This window comes from Mustela erminea, chromosome 9, assembly GCF_009829155.1.
Source record: "Mustela erminea isolate mMusErm1 chromosome 9, mMusErm1.Pri, whole genome shotgun sequence".
NCBI lineage: Eukaryota > Metazoa > Chordata > Mammalia > Carnivora > Mustelidae > Mustela > Mustela erminea.
Window position 1 is genome coordinate 64805279 of NC_045622.1, and position 17601 is coordinate 64822879.

At 36.7% G+C, this 17601-nt stretch overlaps 1 protein-coding gene and 1 pseudogene across 2 annotated transcripts in view; one reads left to right on the forward strand and one right to left on the reverse strand.

Moving 5' to 3' along the window:
• Nucleotides 1-17601, reverse strand: part of SBF2 (SET binding factor 2) — a 476395-nt gene that overhangs the window by 185268 nt on the left and 273526 nt on the right. For both annotated transcript variants that reach the window (XM_032358786.1, XM_032358787.1), the window contains exons 11-14: nucleotides 17429-17542; nucleotides 16523-16651; nucleotides 12845-12943; nucleotides 890-1094 (exon numbers count right to left, since the gene is read on the reverse strand). In XM_032358786.1, the coding sequence (XP_032214677.1) occupies nucleotides 890-1094; nucleotides 12845-12943; nucleotides 16523-16651; nucleotides 17429-17542 (547 nt within the window). The remainder of the gene's footprint in view (nucleotides 1-889; nucleotides 1095-12844; nucleotides 12944-16522; nucleotides 16652-17428; nucleotides 17543-17601) is intronic.
• On the forward strand, nucleotides 1196-10177 carry LOC116598659 (annotated as a pseudogene).

Consider the following 17601-nt stretch of genomic DNA (forward strand, 5'->3'; position numbering starts at 1 on the left):
GATGGGGTAATTGGATGACAGACATTAAGGAAGGCAGGTGATGTACTGAGTAATGGGTTTAAGACTGGTGAATCACTGACCTCTACCTCTGAAACTAATAACACTTCTATATGTTAACTGAATTTAAAGAATGATAAATAATAAAAAAGAAAAGAAAGAAAATACGCTAAATGAAAGAGGCCAGTTAAAAAGTATACAAAGTTATAAATTATAACTTTATGTATAAAAAATGTTAGAGGACAGGCAAATCTATGAGGATAGAAAATAGATTATTGTCTAATGCTAGGGAAGGAGTGGTTTGGGGGGAAAATGGGGAGTCCTGCTACTGAGTATGAGTATTTCTATTTGGCATAAAGAAAACATCTTGAAATTAGATAGTGAAAATGGGTGCACAGCTCTGGGATATGTTAAAAATCACTGAACTGTGCACTTTAAAGAGTGATCCTTATTGTGTGTGACTTTTATCTCAATATAGCTGTTTTTTTAAAAAGAAAAGATTCTGTAGTGGTAGCAGATAGGTTAATGGTTACCATTAGGGAGAGACAGTGAATGGAACGGTGCTTTGAGTGCTGACAATGCTCCAATTCTGGTTGGGCAAGTTTGTTAACTGGTACACTTTCATTTTTGTGTCTTCTATCTTTTTTATTTTTTAAAGATTTCATTTATCTGACAGAGAGAGAGAGATCACAAGCAGACAGAGAGGCAGGCAGAGAGAGGGGAGGAGGCAGGCCCCCTGCTGAGCAGGGAGAAAATGTGGGGCCCGATCCCAGGACCCTGGGATCATGACCTGAGCAGAAGGCTGAGGCTTAACCCACTGAAAAACCCAGGCACCCCTGTGTCTTATATCTTGATGAAATGTTTACTTTAAAACAAAAGAACAAATACATACCAACAGGTGGACCTGCTGGCACAACACATTTCTTTTCCACTCGTGAAGCAGGAGGTGCGTTCTGGTTCTTAGCAAGATTTTCTTGTATTAATTCCTGTACCCGAGTTTCATTAATCTTTGGGAAAGGAAGAATATGAACTCGCAAGTGGGATCCTTCTGTCGGGCGTGGAACTTTCTGGAATGCCATATGAGGGTTGGGATTCTCCTGCAACATCAAACAGTAAAATTAGTCAAAAGTTAAAAAAACAATGGCAGATTGCCAGGCAGAGTGGGAGCTCAGAGAGCTCACAGACTGAAATTAGATGAATGATTACACAGAACTCAGATAAATGCTATAAAGGAGAGTACCACAATCTTACTTCGTATGTGATCTATCAGCAGCATCTGATACAGCTGATCACTCTTACTCATCTTCCATGAAGGCTCTCTTTATTAGGTTTCTAGGTCTTCTTGCTACATCTTTGTCTACTTTTCATCTTCCTAATCTCGCAATTATATGAAAACCCCAGGGCTCAGAGTTTGGGTCTCCTTTTTATTTATACTTATTTCCTTGGTGACAGCTTTCATTCTCAATATTTAAGCCATAAAAACACCAATGATTCATAAATTATTATCCCCCACTGAGCTTTCTTCTAAATGCCATACCTATACATTCAACTGTCCACATACAGGATTTCCATTTGGATTTAAAGTACTATCTTAAATATACGTCCAAAATGGAACACTTACTCTTCACTTCTTCCAATTCTGCTTTCTACAGTCCTCCCCACTTTAGTAAATGCCGTATTTATTTTTCTACTCAGGTGAAAAGCATGGAGTCATCTTTAATGCCTTTCTCTAACATCCTATTATCCATTCTTCTACAAACCTTTTGGACTTTGCCTTTCAAACATGTCCATAATCTGACCACTTTTCATCAACACTGTGGTTCAAGCCAACATCTCTATATTACCACAGAAGAACAGTCTCCTGACTGTCTCTCTGCTTACGCCCTCACTCCCTCCCTTACTTTATTAACACTGCACAGAGAATGTCAAACCATCACCCAACAGCTAATCTGCTCATTCAAATGGCTCTTCATCTCACTGAGTAAAATCCAACATTCCTAAAATAATTTACAAGATCTGGCTTTCCTATAGGACTGTGTCCTGTTACTGTTTCCTTCATTCTGCTCTAGCCACAGAGGCCTTCTTGTTCTTACCTCAAGGCCTTTGCACTTAACTGTTCCTTCTGCCTATCCCCCTACAATTTGAACAGCATCCTCTATCCCTTCCTGCATTTCTTTGTTCAAGTGCCACCTTTCTTGGCCACCCTGTCTAAAATTATACTCCCTAACACACTCCCTATTACTCTTATACTTTTCTCCTTAACACTTACCACCTTTTCACATACAATAAATTTTATTTAACTTGTTTATTGTCTACCTTTCTCTTACTAAAATGAAACTACATGAAGGCCAACATTTCAGCCAATCAAAAAAATATTTTTGTCCTCTGCTGTATTCCTGTTGCATCCAGAAACTGCCTGGCACACAGCAGGTAGTCTAAACTACTTCCTACTCTTTCCTAATGAGTGGGACACAATGTTGGACACATGTTAGGCTTGCAGTAATTGAATGAAATGTGTCAGTTAGTATTTTCACAGACCCTTAAGGCTGTGAAGGCTTTGAAGGCTGTGCTAAATTTTTATCTAGTCACCTAGTTAAGCAGGATTATATTTCAAATACTACAGGCAGAATGGAATCCATTTTTCAATGATGTTCTACAGAGAAGACATTTTTACCACCATTACCTTTTGCAACCAGAAAATGCCCTTTTGCCTCTGAACCTGTTATTCATGTTGTAGACTAAGCTCAATACTACTGCATATGCTCTTCAGACAGTTAAAATGGACATCATCATCCTCTACTAGAGCTGGTCCCCACAATTCTTTATGGTTATTTGGCCCAGACCCTGATAAAGAAACAGTTGGGTCATGGCAGATGATATAGGTAGCATATCTCAACAACACAATGGAACTAATACTCTTTTAAATGTAAAAAAAAGCCTGGTTTCAAGTTTTTGTTCTACTCATTATGAGATACTGGGTAAAAAACTTTGCCTAAAGGATATACTTATGCTTCTCTTACAAGGTTCCTGAGAGGGTGAAGTCAGATATAAAACTTGTTCTTGCCAAAGTATCCTTCATTACTTTGTATGTTCCCTTTTCATCTTTAGCAAAGGCAGGGGAAAATAAATAAATAAATTTCTCTCCAAGTCTTCATGATCACCACTTTCTAAACTATATGCTGAAAAAGTGTTCTAAAATTATGCCTGGATTAACATTAACACACTTGTCTGTAGTTTCTGAAACTGTCCTTTCAAAAGTAGTATGTTTGTTTTTCCCTGTTCTTTAGGCACAATGTCTAAGATACCATCTCAAAGTCACAAATATCAATTTTCTAAAACTCACAGGTGTTTTTTTTTCAGGCTGGAAAGGTAATTCATGTGGATTTTGAGGTCTGAATCAGGATCATTTAAAGTACATTCTTATTACTTCTGCTTCTATTCACATTTATTTTCTTTATAATAAAAACGAAAACCTCAAACTTATTTTCTATGATGTAAATAATATTCACTGTAACAAATTTTAAAACTTGGAAAAAAAATAGAAAATGAATCATAGTGATGCTAGTATCTTTTCTAACTCTATTTTAGCTATCTCTCTTACTGTATATTCTTCTATCTTGTTCCAAGAATGACTTAAGGTCATCTAGAAAAATAAGGATATACATATTATTTCTAGTTAAAATCCTGCAGTGTGGTTAAGTCCATCCTAAGCTTTATAAGGAAGACTAAAGATACCAAAATTGTCAAGATAATTCCAAAGAAGAGTAAGTGGAAAAGTCAAACTTCCCAGAAATCAAAACTTATATAAACCTGTAATAATTAATATAGTATGGCATTTGATATTGGTAAAGGATTAAAAAGACTAATGGAGTAAAGAGCCCCAAAACAGGACTCTGTAAGAATGTGAGACAGGTGGCACTACAATTCAGAGGGAAGGATTAGACAAGTCAATGAGACAGTAGTACAATGAAGTATTTTTAGTGCCTGGTCTCTGATGTCAGACCTCTGTGTCAAATTCCAGCTTTGCCACTTCCTGGTCATGTGACCTGGTGCTATGTCAACTCACTCACCACTTGTGTTTTAGTTTCCTCATCTGTAATCTAGATAATACTATAGTACCTACTTCATAAGGTTCTTGTGAGGACAAAATGAGTTATTATAGGAAGGCTTTCAGAACACTCACATACACAAACTCCCCCAGAATAAATATGAAAGCTATTTTCTAAAAATTTAGAGTATATTCATTTGAAAAAATATTTATTCACTGCACATACTATGGTATCACACCATGCCTCTCTAAAACTTAAACCATATCGTACTCTGAGAATTCCATTATATCACCAGCTACTTACATTTCAACAACAATAATAACTATAGTAAGGCTTAAAACAGAAATCACTTATTAAAGAAAAGATATTGCTATTAGTCATTAATAGTGTTTTTCTTCTCATAAGCAATTTGAAATATTACAAACCAAATCTATACACAATTAAGACTAAAAAGCATTTTTTAATCATTTTAAAACAAAGTTCAAAGATGAAGCTATCCTAGAGCTGTATAGATAGATATTCCTCATAAAAATTCAGATTATGGGATAAAGTTACTGAATTATATTCAACTGTGTTTAGAAGATGCAAAAAGCGCTCATGCCCTTGAAATACAAGTATTGAGTTTTCTGGCCACTGTGTCTGTATACTGCTGCCCTCTAACGGGCAGTGTGGTAAATATAAAGAAATATATTTGCTACCTTACACCAAACTTGGTCACATAAGGACTTTTGAAAAGACAAGAAATGAGAAGAAGTTTAAGGCTCAGTGAACTCTGCATATTCTTAGAAACATCTGCTCTTACTTGGAATTTCAACTGCATTTGGGCAAGTCCATTGAATATCACTGAGCTCATTAAAAACCACAGCCCAATTTTGTTGTTGAACATCCTTGTGGAAACAAGGAAATTCATTATTTTCAATAGAATAAAGAAGCTGCCAAATTTTCATCTTTGACTGCAGAGAAATGCAATTATAAATTACTAACCAAGAATTCAGGCAGCTAAACACTTAGGTGAGCATGGTAACAATTTTGTCCAAGGCAACCAAGATAAACTGCCCTAAAAAAGCCAGCAAAACACACTATTGTTTGGAGGGAATTTTAAAATTAGACAATGATTTTCAAGAAATGGGCTCTGTCATCTGCTTTGAGAATATATGACAGTACTGGGAAGTACAGTGAATTTCTCAGACTTGAAAAAATGACACACGTACCATCTGGTCTGGAAACGTGGAATTTTCTTTTCTTTTTTTTTTGGCAAGCCAAATGAGAATATGCCTAGGGCTTATGGAAAACAAGGCTGAGAATGCACTTGAAATAAAAGCAAAGCAAACAAAATAAAACAAAAGCCCCAAACCCTTCTGGAAATCCAAAGTGGGCAACACTGGGGAAAAAAATTTCTTACTGTATGTTGGTCTCAGCAGTCAATGACAAATCAATGAGACCTTGTTTGCAGCTACGAAATTTCCCAAAGTAATTTAGGTTATTTAGTAATTATTTAATGTGTATAAATTACTCATAGAGCTGTATGGGATAGCAAGTTATACAAATCTTTACAAATACTGCTGAAACCAATACTATCACTAGACTAAGTCATTAAACATTGACAAAACGTAACTGTAATTTTTAAGGTTGCCCAGCTGTGAATACAATATTGATGGAAGGAAACATTCTCAATTTTCATCCTCAGGACTTTCAGTGATCACCCAACTGCATTAAAGTTGCATCCTTAATGCAAATAAATTTGGTGTATAACTTTAATATCGAATGGGCTGGTTGTCCTAAACCAGGGTTTCTGTACCATGGCACTATTAACATTTTGACTTAGATAATTCAAGATTTGGGTAGGTGGGTGGGTGGGGGGGGAAGTGGGTGTCTTGTATATCGTAAAATGTTTAGAAGCAACCCTGGCTTCCACGTACTAGATGCCAAGAGCACACCCTATCCAGCTGACAAACAGAAATGTCTCCAGACATTGCCAAATTTCTAGAGAGGAGGGTTTGCCCCTGTTGAGAATCATTGCTCTAATTTATGATTCAAGATAGAGGCTTTATATTCTAAGACAAGTACTCCTTTCACAAGTTCCAAGGGAGCATGTAGTGACTAGGTAGGAGACCTATACTTTCACTCACCTGCTGACATGCAAATTAAAACCATAAGATACCACCACACACCTATGAGAATAGCTTAAAACAAAACAAAACAAAAAAACAACTGAGGATACCAAACGTTGTTAAAGATGTAGGACAGGGGCGCCTGGATGGCTCAGTGGGTTAAAGCCTCTCTGCCTTCGGTTCAGGTCATGATCCCAGGTCCTGGGATCGAGCCCCACATCGGGCTTTCTGCTCAGCGAGGAGCCTGCCTCCCCACCTCTCTCTTCCTGCCTCTCTGCCTGCTTGTGATCTCTGTCTGTCAAATAAATAAATAAAATCTTTAAAAAAAAAAAAAAGATGTAGGACAAATGGAACTCATATATGTGGCTGGTAGGAATGCAAAATGGTATAGATATTTGGGAAAACAGTCCAGCCGTTTCTTATAAAGTTAGTATTTTGTTACCATATATCCCAGCATCTTAACTTCTGAGTATTTATCCAAAAGAAATGAAAATTTATGTTCACACAAAAACCAGTGCAAAACCAGTGGTTTTGTTCATAATGGCCAAAATTGCCCTTCAGTTAGTTAAAAGATAAATACAAGCTTGATACATCCATATAATGGAAAACAACTTAACAACGAAAAGGAATAAACAACTGATACATGCAGCAACACAGGAGAATCTGGAATGCATTATACTAAGTGAAAGAAACCAAACTCAAAAGCTAAATACTGACATTACAGAAAAGGCAAAAACTTCAGAGACAGAAAACAGATCAGTTACTAAGAGTTTGAGGGGGCAGCAGGAAGTGATTATAACAAATTAAGGAACTGTGGGGGAGGGTGACAAAAATGTTCTATGTCCTTATTGCAGTGGTGATTGTTGTATAGCTTCATTCGTCAAAATCTAGAGTACATTTAAAAAAGGTTAATCTTACTATACGTAAATTGTATCACAGTAAACCTGACCTAAAAATGAACAAATAAATCAGGTAAGATAGGGGAAGAAGGTGTGACTTTTATGCTTGGGTTAGGGGCTTCATTTCATCACAATAATCTAAGTAAGTTGTTTATGGTTTGATTAAGACTAAAGATGATCACAATATTTTACTTTCTTCCTATAACAACAATGAAATCCTTTAATTCACAGTTGGCAAAGAGTACAGATATCAGTGTAGATTAAATTTGCCTGGTAGTGAAATTAACTTTATGCAGAAATGTAAAGGGTATAGACTGTATATGATTTACAAAGGCTATTCCTGTATGTGGGCTTTAAATCCCATTAGGATTTTAACATCTACTCACTGTAATCCTGGGCAATGAAATATTCTTAGGCATACATAGAAATTTCACATTAATTTATAAGAAAGGCCAAGTCTTCTCATTTTTCCTTAGACTTTTAAGAAAGCTGTCAGACAAATTACACAGTCTAGCAAATATTTACATACTACTGCATATACAAAACAAATTAGAAAAACTGTACCACGTAAAATAGCAAAACACATGTCCAACTGATTTCTTGATGCCTTGGAATGAAGGTTGTATAAAGCTCTTATCTTGTCCTATCTTAACATATCATTTTGTGTGTAGTTAGTGGTTCTTTATAAATGTGTATGAGAATCATAGAAACAAAGCCACTAAGTAAATAAACGTGCTGTCACAAAGACATAAAGATTCTGAAAGCCAAAGTGAGCGGACTCAGACCCAGTATTATTAACTGAGAATGAAAAGAAAAGCTGTATAATGAATGACTGATAATCCTCATGGTATAAACCTTACCAACACTGAACACAATTTGTCTCAAATGGAGTTATTCCCTTCCTTCTCCTTCATATCCCCTTACCATTCCCCTCCTCTACTTACGTCACCAAGTTCTTTCCTTAGTTGTTTAGGAAGCTCCAGAAAGTTAAAAGAGCACCTAAACCCAGTTATAATTCATCCTACTCATGTTTCCTCACATTCTGACTCACTAAAAAGCAATATAAAGGAGTGGTGAGAAGAAACTGAGAAATTAAAGGTTCATTTTTGAGTACTTCAAAGATAAGTGAAGCAGAGAGACTAGGTACCATACCAGACTTCACTGTAACACAGTATTTACAAACATCTAAGTGGAATCACCAGGTCTCAATTCTAACCCAATAATAAGGAAACAGTCAAATTACATGGTTGGTTCTTGCCTACCATTAGGGAATTTTAGAATGTGATAAAAAAAAAAAAAAACTTACTAGTTAAAAATAGAATCATTTGGGGGCGCCTGGGTGGCTCAGTGGGTTAAAGCCACTGCCTTCGGCTCAGGTCATGATCCCAGGAGCCTGGGATCGAGTCCCACATAAGGCTCTCTGCTCAGCAGGGAGCCTGCTTCTTCCTCCTCTCTCTCTCTCTCTCTCTCTCTGCCTGCCTGTGATCTCTGTCTGTTAAATAAATAAATAAAATCTTAAAAAAAAAAAAAAAAAGAATCATTTGGATCATTTTTCTTGCATTGAGACATCCTCCCTCCCTCCCCTAGACTTCCCGCATGCCCCAAGAAAGTAACTTTACCATGATGCTCTGCTTTTTAACTTTGTAATGTATTTACTTCAGAAATGTCGGGACCATGTGGAGTTTATAATCTTACAACTAGAAGGAATCTCAAAAAGTCTGATGACAATCCATGGGGATATTCTGAAATTCTCACTCATCATGTACATGTATCCTCTTTTGGAGGATATTAGGGGAATCATATACCTAGAAACTGTTTCGCACTAGTAGACACCTAATAAATACATACTGAAAGAATGGAATTGATCAAATTAAATGGAATAGAATTAGACTGAGGGATAAAAGCCCAATAAGGGTTAAAAAATGTGGAGTACATTTGAAGAGAGATTTAGGTCTCCTACCTAGTAATACAGTCTCTCACGGTGATCACTTTAAAAGCACTGTTTTTAGGGGCGCCTGGGTAGCTCTGTGTGTTAAGCCTCTGCCTTCAGCTCAGTGAATGATCCCAGAGTCCTGGGATCGAGCCCCGCATCGGGTTCTCTGCTCAGTGGGGTCTGCTTCCTCCTTTCTCTCTGCCTACTTGTGACCCTTCTCTGTCAAAAGATAGATAGATAGATAGATAGATAGATAGATAGATAGATAGAAAGAACTTTATTTTTAAAGGATAGGTGTGGTTCATGTTTTACATTTACCTTTAAGAAAGTATCATTTTTAGCTGCTTGTGCCTTTCCTGTGCCAGCCCCCTGCCCACCAGGACTGCTAGTGCCCAGGACCCTCCAACACTTCCCTCCAAATCCAGGCAGGCTGCTAGGGCCTGCAGGGAGATGACTTGGCCACAGGCACCCTCCACCTGTGCCACAGCCAAGTGGCTGCCCTTGCTTCCTCCAGAAAAGAACTAAGCCTTTCCGTTGGGAGCCTGCAGCTGGAGCACAAAAGGAGAGATTTCACCTCTTGTGGAGAACACAAGAAGCTCTACTTTAAGACCCATACCTTAGTACATTTACTCGAAGAAAATGGGTTCACAACCCAGTAAGCAGAAATCACCATCTGTGTGTTGGTCAAGATCAGGGACATCAGCATGGATATTGTCTACAAGGATATGGTAATCAAGATGCAGCAGGAGATGGCTGTCCAGCAAAGAAGGCCTTAGACTGCTAATGTGAAAAATGATATTATTTTGGAGAAAAGTGAATTTTCAGCCCTCAGAGCAGAAAAAGAGAAAATAAACCTTGAACTACAACAGTTAAAACAAGAAATGAATGAAGTAATCAAAGTCCAAACAGATAGCAAAATAGAATTCAATCTACACAGGGGAAGAATTGTATTTGTTGAATGAAAGGAAGCTTCTGGATATGAGGACAGAAATGGTGTCATTGCATGCGCAGCAAGACGGGGCTGTCACCCAAGCAAACAGGAAGATAGACACTAAGGTCACTGGCCTCAAACCACATTGGGATCGCACAAGCTTAATAACATTAAATATTTAGCAGGGTCTGTATTTATGTGCCTAACAGTAGCTCTGGGATTTTATCACCAGTGGATATAATTAAGTGTCTATTTAATGAGAAAAAAAATGTATAATTATTACTTATTTTATTGCAGTTTTTAGTTTTGTGTCAGCTTAGTATAAGCTATGTAATGTAGTATAGCGTGGAGTATGTAGTGTAAACTATCATAAAACTTAAGTTCTAGGGGCGCCTGGGTGGCTCAGTGGATTAAGCCACTGCCTTCGGCTCAGGTCATGGTCCCAGTGTCCTGGGATCGAGCCCCGCATCGGGCTCTCTGCTCGGCGGGGAGCCTGCTTCCCCTTCTCTCTCTGCCTGACTCTCCGCCTACTTGTGATCTTTCTCTCTCTGTCAAATAAATAAATAAAATCTTAAAAAAAAAAAAAAAAACTTAAGTTCTAGGATGGCAAGAAAGGAAATTATTTTTGCATCAAAGTGGCTTGGCATACCTCCTTACATACACTATGTACTCTGTGATGTAACAGAGAGAAACCTGTGTGAGAACCACAGCTCTGGTCACTTATGGCTATAAAATTTTATGGTTTTGGAATAGTCCTATAAAGATTTAAGAATAAACATTCAGTTATTCAAGGGCTCAGTCCCAAAATCTCAAACACTAATTCCTATTTGATGTTTTGCTACTTAAAAAAAAAAAATCCATCAGTAAATCACTCCCAGTGGGCAAGAAAAAAAATTTCTACCTTCAGTTTCCTCACATATCAATATCTGCCCTGTTTATCTCACAGGGTCATTTAGAAGATCAAATGAGAAAGTACGTTAAAGTGCTTTATAAAGAACAAAGTATAAAAGTCAGTCATTGGAAATATCACTATTTTTCCAGTTGGAGATGAGCCAGCCTAATGGAGGGAAAGAAAATAGGCTTAGGAATTGGATAGATGAAAGTTTCTGAATTTAAAATCTGGATTTAGGGGTGCCTGGGTGGCTCAGTGGGTTAAGCCGCTGCCTTCGGCTCAGGTCATGATCTCAGGGTCCTGGGATCGAGTCCCGCATCGGGTTCTCTGCTCAGCGGGGAGCCTGCTTCCTCCTCTCTCTCTCTGCCTGCCTCTCTGCCTACTTGTGATCTCTCTCTGTCAAATAAATAAATAAAATCTTTTAAAAAAATAAATAAATAAAAAAAATAAATAAAATCTGGATTTAGTCACTTCATAGGCATATGATCCTGAGCCAACTATCCTCAGTAAAACAGGATAACGACACCTATCTTAACACTGTGGTTGTGAAGATTACAGATGATGCCTGTAAAGTGCTTAATCCTCTGCCTGGTACATTGTGCTAAACACTCAATATTTATTATTACTATTACAATATGTCAACAGAAATTTCTCATGTGGTCATGCTCTCCATTAGTTCTACACAGTCATCATAAACCACCACAGAACACACATTTTCCTTCTGACAGAACTCTTTTTGTTTTAGTGTTAGCATGCTAATCAAGAAATAGATTATACTGGACACAGTTATACGTGAAGTGTAGGGTATTAGTCAAAGGGATAAATTTTTTTAAAACTTCAGAAATAAAATTCATAAATAGTTGAATAACATGAAACAAACACAATGTAGCATTCCTGTTTTTATCTTACTGGGTCTCAGATTTCAAATGGATGTGACAAAGCACTGACTTATGACCCAATGTCCAAAAAGGTCTATCTATTCAAATAATTAAGATAAACCGTCACAGTGATACTGACCCTGAATCTTTCTTAAATATATTTCCTGAAAAATGCACCTTCCCTCAACTTTTCTCTGGAAGATCATACTTTCTATTTACTTTCCTTTTCTCAGTAGGAGTTTCAACTCTGAAAAGCTTCCAGGTAGAAGTATGACTAGTAATCATTCGCCAAAATCCATTTTTCTACATGCATGTAATCTCCCCGTCACCTTAGGCTCTCTTCTGTCTTGGCATCTAAAAGATTACTTCATACTTTATCACATCCCAATCTTTATAACTTATTGCATTTCTTCTATATACGGAATATTTCCACCCTTGAATCTCTGTGGTCACTTCACAATCTGCTCTCTTTCTTTCAGCTTTTTACCCCGTCTGCTCAAAACAATACAAACTCAAACAATTTTCCTGATTCAGCTGACAGTCACTGCACCATACTGAAGTGGACACATTGGTCAGTTCTAGTTCTGGTCTCCAGTGAGTCTAATCTTTATGTCTTAAAAATGAACAGTATGCGCTTAGGAACACAGGATCCTAAATGAAAATCACAACGAGGGCACAAAACAAACTGGAAAACTGTGACTAAGATGTTTTCATAACATAAGTGATTGACAGGAAAATCACTCTGAAAAATGAGTTCTGTTTTGATGCACAGTACCAACTGTAATATCTTGTAATTTATAATCCGAAAGGTTTTAAGTCAGATAAAAAGATCCTTACTAGAATGATGAAACTTCTTAGTTTTTCAAACATAATAATTACATACTTTTAAAATTAATGACTGTCTGCGGTGCTTGGGTACCTCAGCTGGTTAAGGATTTGGCTCCTGATTTCAGCTCAGTTCATGATCCCATGGGTCCTGGGACTGGGCGCCCAGTAGGGGAATCTGCTTATCGGGGTATCTGCTTGAAAGATTCTCTCCCTCTGTCTCTCCCCTAACTTGCGCACACACTGCTTTCTTTCTCTTTCAAATAAATAAATCTTTTCAAAAGTAAAATAAAACAAAATTAATGACTGTCTAAAATATACTTACTTACATTTTTGAATAGTTGCTCGGCAAGTTCTCTGACATGCTTTATTATCTTCAATGGGTTATTTTCTTCAACTTTAATTCGCTCTACTTCAAAAGCTACCAACTTGGAAAAAGAATGAAATGGCAAAACATCAACTCCAAAATATGCTAAATGAGAAAACTATGTGATAATTTCTTACAATTTGCAACTCAAAAAGCATCTAAAATATATGCTATTATTAAAACAAAGTATTTTACATTTTTACTGGGTTTCATCTCTATTCTAGAGTTACAGAATCAGTTGAATCCTTGGATGGTCTGGTGGTCTATCCTTGATGATTTGGGGCCCTATTTCTTCTTAGAAAAAGTCATTTCTGAAGCTGAGAGAGAACTTCTCATTTGAAAGGCCTCATTCGGAGGCCTTTCAGAATTCTCTCACTCGGAGAATTTCAGATGATGAGAAAGTCTCCAAACATTTCCCTAACTCACAAAACTAAATGTTCAGGTGACTCAGACTTTAGTCCTAGCTCTGTTGACACTGTGATTTGGAACAAGTCACTAAAACTACTGAGCTTCAGTCTCTTCATCTCTACAATCAGATGGAAAAACAAAATGACCCTTGGCCTCCTTCCAGTTCTCAAATTATATAACTCTAATTCATTTCCCTACTAAACTAATTTACTGGAAGAACTGTGTGAGTGTATCCATTTCAAGCAGAGATAAGAATAATGACCAGAAAAAAATGAGTATGGGAAAGAAGAGTAAAAGATGGATTTTTTTTTTTTTATAAAGGGTATAATATAGGAATTTTCCTTCTAGAAACAGATTCACTGGAGCAGACAAACATATAAAACTCTGACTTCACCTATTCTAGGCTAGGAATCAGAGACTGTCAAACAAAGGCAAATATATCTTTCCTTCTAACAGGCCTACGTGATGGGAGTGTGGGGACAAGACAACACACAATGCAGGCTGCCTCTTAAAGGCTCTTAAATCTTCAGTATGGTAGGCCGCCCTAAATTAGATGAAAACAAGGATCCCTTCCCCAAGAGCAAATGCTATTTTTCTTTAAAAATGTATTTCAGGGGATGCCTGGGTGGCTCAGTTGGTTAAGCGGCTGCCTTCGGCTCGGGTCATGATCCCAGCGTCCTGGGATCGAGTCCCACATCAGGCTCCTTGCTCAGCAGGGAGCCTGCTTCTCCCTCTGCCTCTCTAGGCCTCTCTGCCTGTGCTCACTCGCTCGCTCGCTCTCTTCCTCTATCCCTGACAAATAAATAAATAAAATCTTTAAAAAAATTTTTTTAAAAATGTATTTCAGGCAAATTAAATGACCCATGAGAAATTACTTAGGTCTGGCATCTCATTGCTTTTAGGCCTTTTGACTCAAATAGACATATAACCACTGGCTTTTAAGTAACATCAAATAGACACCAAAAATCATAACTGTAGGCAGAAAACAGAACTGGATGAATGCTAAGGGGAGACTTAGTAGAACTTAGCTCTTGCCTTATCGTCATTTCCAATCAAGAGGTTATATGTGTATCTTATATACATAAATGTAGATAATAAATGATACGTTGCCACCTAAAGCTAGAGACCTAACATAAAGCTTTATACAGACCAAGTGGCTTTCAGAGTCATTTACTCTGGGAAAGTTTGGAGGAAATGGTGAGGTAAGAGCAGAGCATGAAAAATAGGAAGCCATGGTTAGCCTGAAAGGTAGAGGGACAACACTCCAAGCAAGGGAAGGATTTACAAAAACAGTCAGAGATTATGGCAAGCAAGTTTACTGTAAGCAATCACTCTGACTTAATAGTTGTGATGAAGCTGCCAGAAGGAGTTACTAAGAGAATTCAGATAGGAAAAATGGGGGATATATAAACCAATTTTACTTTTCAGAACACTTCAGAGACTAATAAAATGTGAGAGCTAGAAAGGTCCTTGGAGAGCATCTCATATAACTCCATAAAACATTACGTATCAATTACTTAGTTCAGGATATAAAAGCTGACATATACTAACATCAGATAGTGATCAATCATATTAAATGTTGGTACTAGGGAATCAGTGATTAGTAATTGAACAGAAAGAACTGCTTACCATGGGGCAATCTCTCCTACATTTTCATATGCTTGGTGTTATTAACTAAAGTTTTTGGTGCAGGTCTCCATACTCAGAACTATAGCGTGTGCCCATTCTTTCATTCTTATCTGTAATTACTTAACAATCTTTGCAGAAAAAAGATCCTTCTCTGAACTAAGGATCTTTAAGACCTTGATTCCTGTCTTCTCTATACAAAATAAAAACCACCTAGAAGTGCCTGGGTCACTCAGTTGGTTAAGCATCTGCCTTTTTGGGTCAGCTCATGATTCTTGGGATCCTGAGATCTAGCCCCACATTGGATTCCCTGTTCAAAAGGAAGCCTGCGTCTCCCACTCCCACTCTCCCTGTTTGTGTTTCCTCTCCTGCTGTCTCTCTCTCTGTCAAATAAATAAAAACAAACAAACAAAAACCAAAATAAAACCACCTGCAGGAAAACATAATCACTATTACTATTCTTTACTATCTTGGGTGCTAAGAGTGTTTTCTTTTTACACACTTTACAGAACTTTCACATTTATTGGTTCCAATACAGTACCCTTTCAGAAACTGCAATGGGAATAATATTCATTGTTCTACCCACCAGAATGCGCTGCTATAAATGCAGTTAAATGATAAATGGAAAGATGTGTTAAAATAAATCACAACTAACACAAAATAGTATCCTTATTTGGAGTGACATTTGTCCTAAATTTTCCCTTTATATGGCCAATTCCTTGAAGACAGAAACAAAATCTGCCTCCCATACATTTAAGATCTCCTAAGGGATACAGGCAAATGTTGATTATTGATTAGTATGAATGCCACTGAGCGAGGTTCATGGAATGTAAAGGAGAAAAGGAAATAAGACAAAATCAGAGAGGGAGACAAACCATGAAAGACTCTTAACTACAGGAAACAAACAGGATTACTGGAGGAGAGGTGGGTGATAGAAAGGGATAACTGGGTGATAAGACATTAAGGAGGGCACGTGATGTACTGAGCACTGGTTGGTACATGCAACTGATGCATAACTGAACTCTACCTCTGAAATTAATAATACATTGTGTTAATTAATTGAATTTAATAAAATACAATTTTAAAAAAAGAATGCCACTAAGCCAAACTATGGCTCTATGATACTAACAGACTAAATGTAACTGCAGTTTGAAATAACATACCTATATATTAAACCTAGACCTTTCTCTCTGTGAAACTGATAAAGGAATCCCTGTATTACTGCCTTCAAAAATAAGAGTTTTATTTATATAATCACTGTCACTTTTTCAAAAAGATTTTAATGAACTATTTAAATTCATTTGTTCAAGATGTTTATGTACTTCTGTGACATCCTATAGTTTCCTAATTTTTCAAATCCACATTATAAATACCAAGATCTAATAAGCATAATAATAAATAACACTTAGATTATTTGATATTCAATTTATAATATATTTAGGATTTTGAGCACTGGGTGTTAAATGTAAACTTGAACACTACTTCTGAAATTAATGATATACTATAAGTTGCCTAATTAAATTTAATTTAAAAAAACTACTTCTTTACTTTTAACCCCTAGTCCAATTTTGACTGTAAATATACACTCCTTTGATAAAAACTATACCTCATCAAAGAGATCACAGGATCTAAATGGAGGACCTCTTTCTGAAACAAAACCTGCAAATGCCATTCCATTGAGAACTTTAGTGAGGAAATCATTCTCAACCAAACCACGCTGCCCCAAAAAAGCTGTCTGTAAAGAAAGAAAAAGAGAAATGAATAATTTATCACTTAGTAATAGATGAATGGTCAAAACAAAAATAGAAAGATCAAAGCCTGAATAAATATCTTCACGCATAAATGTGTTGTTATAAAATACATTCTCTCTCTTTTGATATCTGAAATAGTACATGTATTAGAAAGAATGAGTTTGTCCATAAATGAGGGGAGAAGAAATAAAAAATTAACACACAATTAAAAAAAAAAAAACAATTTAGGCATGCATGGGAGGCCCAGGTGGCTAAGCAGCTGACTTGCTTTCAGCTCAGGTCATTTTCTCAGGGTGTTAAGATCATAGTTGGGCTCCGCACCCGGTGGGAAGTCTGCTTGAGATTCTCTCTCTCTCCCTCTGGCCCCACTGTACCGCCCCCCATGCACTTTTCTTTCTCTCAAAAATAACTAAATAAATCTTAAAAAAAAAAAAAAAAGAAATGAAAAGAAAAGGAAAACCAATTTAGAGTTGAATTTTAATTTTTGTACTTTTAATAACTTTCTCCAAAATAACTAAATAAATCATAAAAAAGGAAGAGAAAAAACAACTTAAAATTAAATTAACAAACTCTAAAGAAAAACATGTTGGTTCCATAGTATCATTAAAAATCATCACCTAATCTAAAAGCAGAGACTTAAAAAAGAACCACATTTGATAAACTAAGGTCAAATACATGGCTAAGAAAAAAGACAACCAAGTTGTTTTATAAATTAGAGGCCATGTTTTGGACACATACAAGATGGTAATGTATCATCTTACCTTGTGAAAATGTATTACTGGTTCTGCATGAATTCTTATAAGCTGTAGGCATGATCTATACCCTTGGAAAAGTTGTGCAAATAACCTAAGAAAAACTGCACGTACTTCTTTATCCTGAAAATATAAGAAGAAACAAGTTAGGTAACTGAATTTCTTTAAAAAAATGAAATATC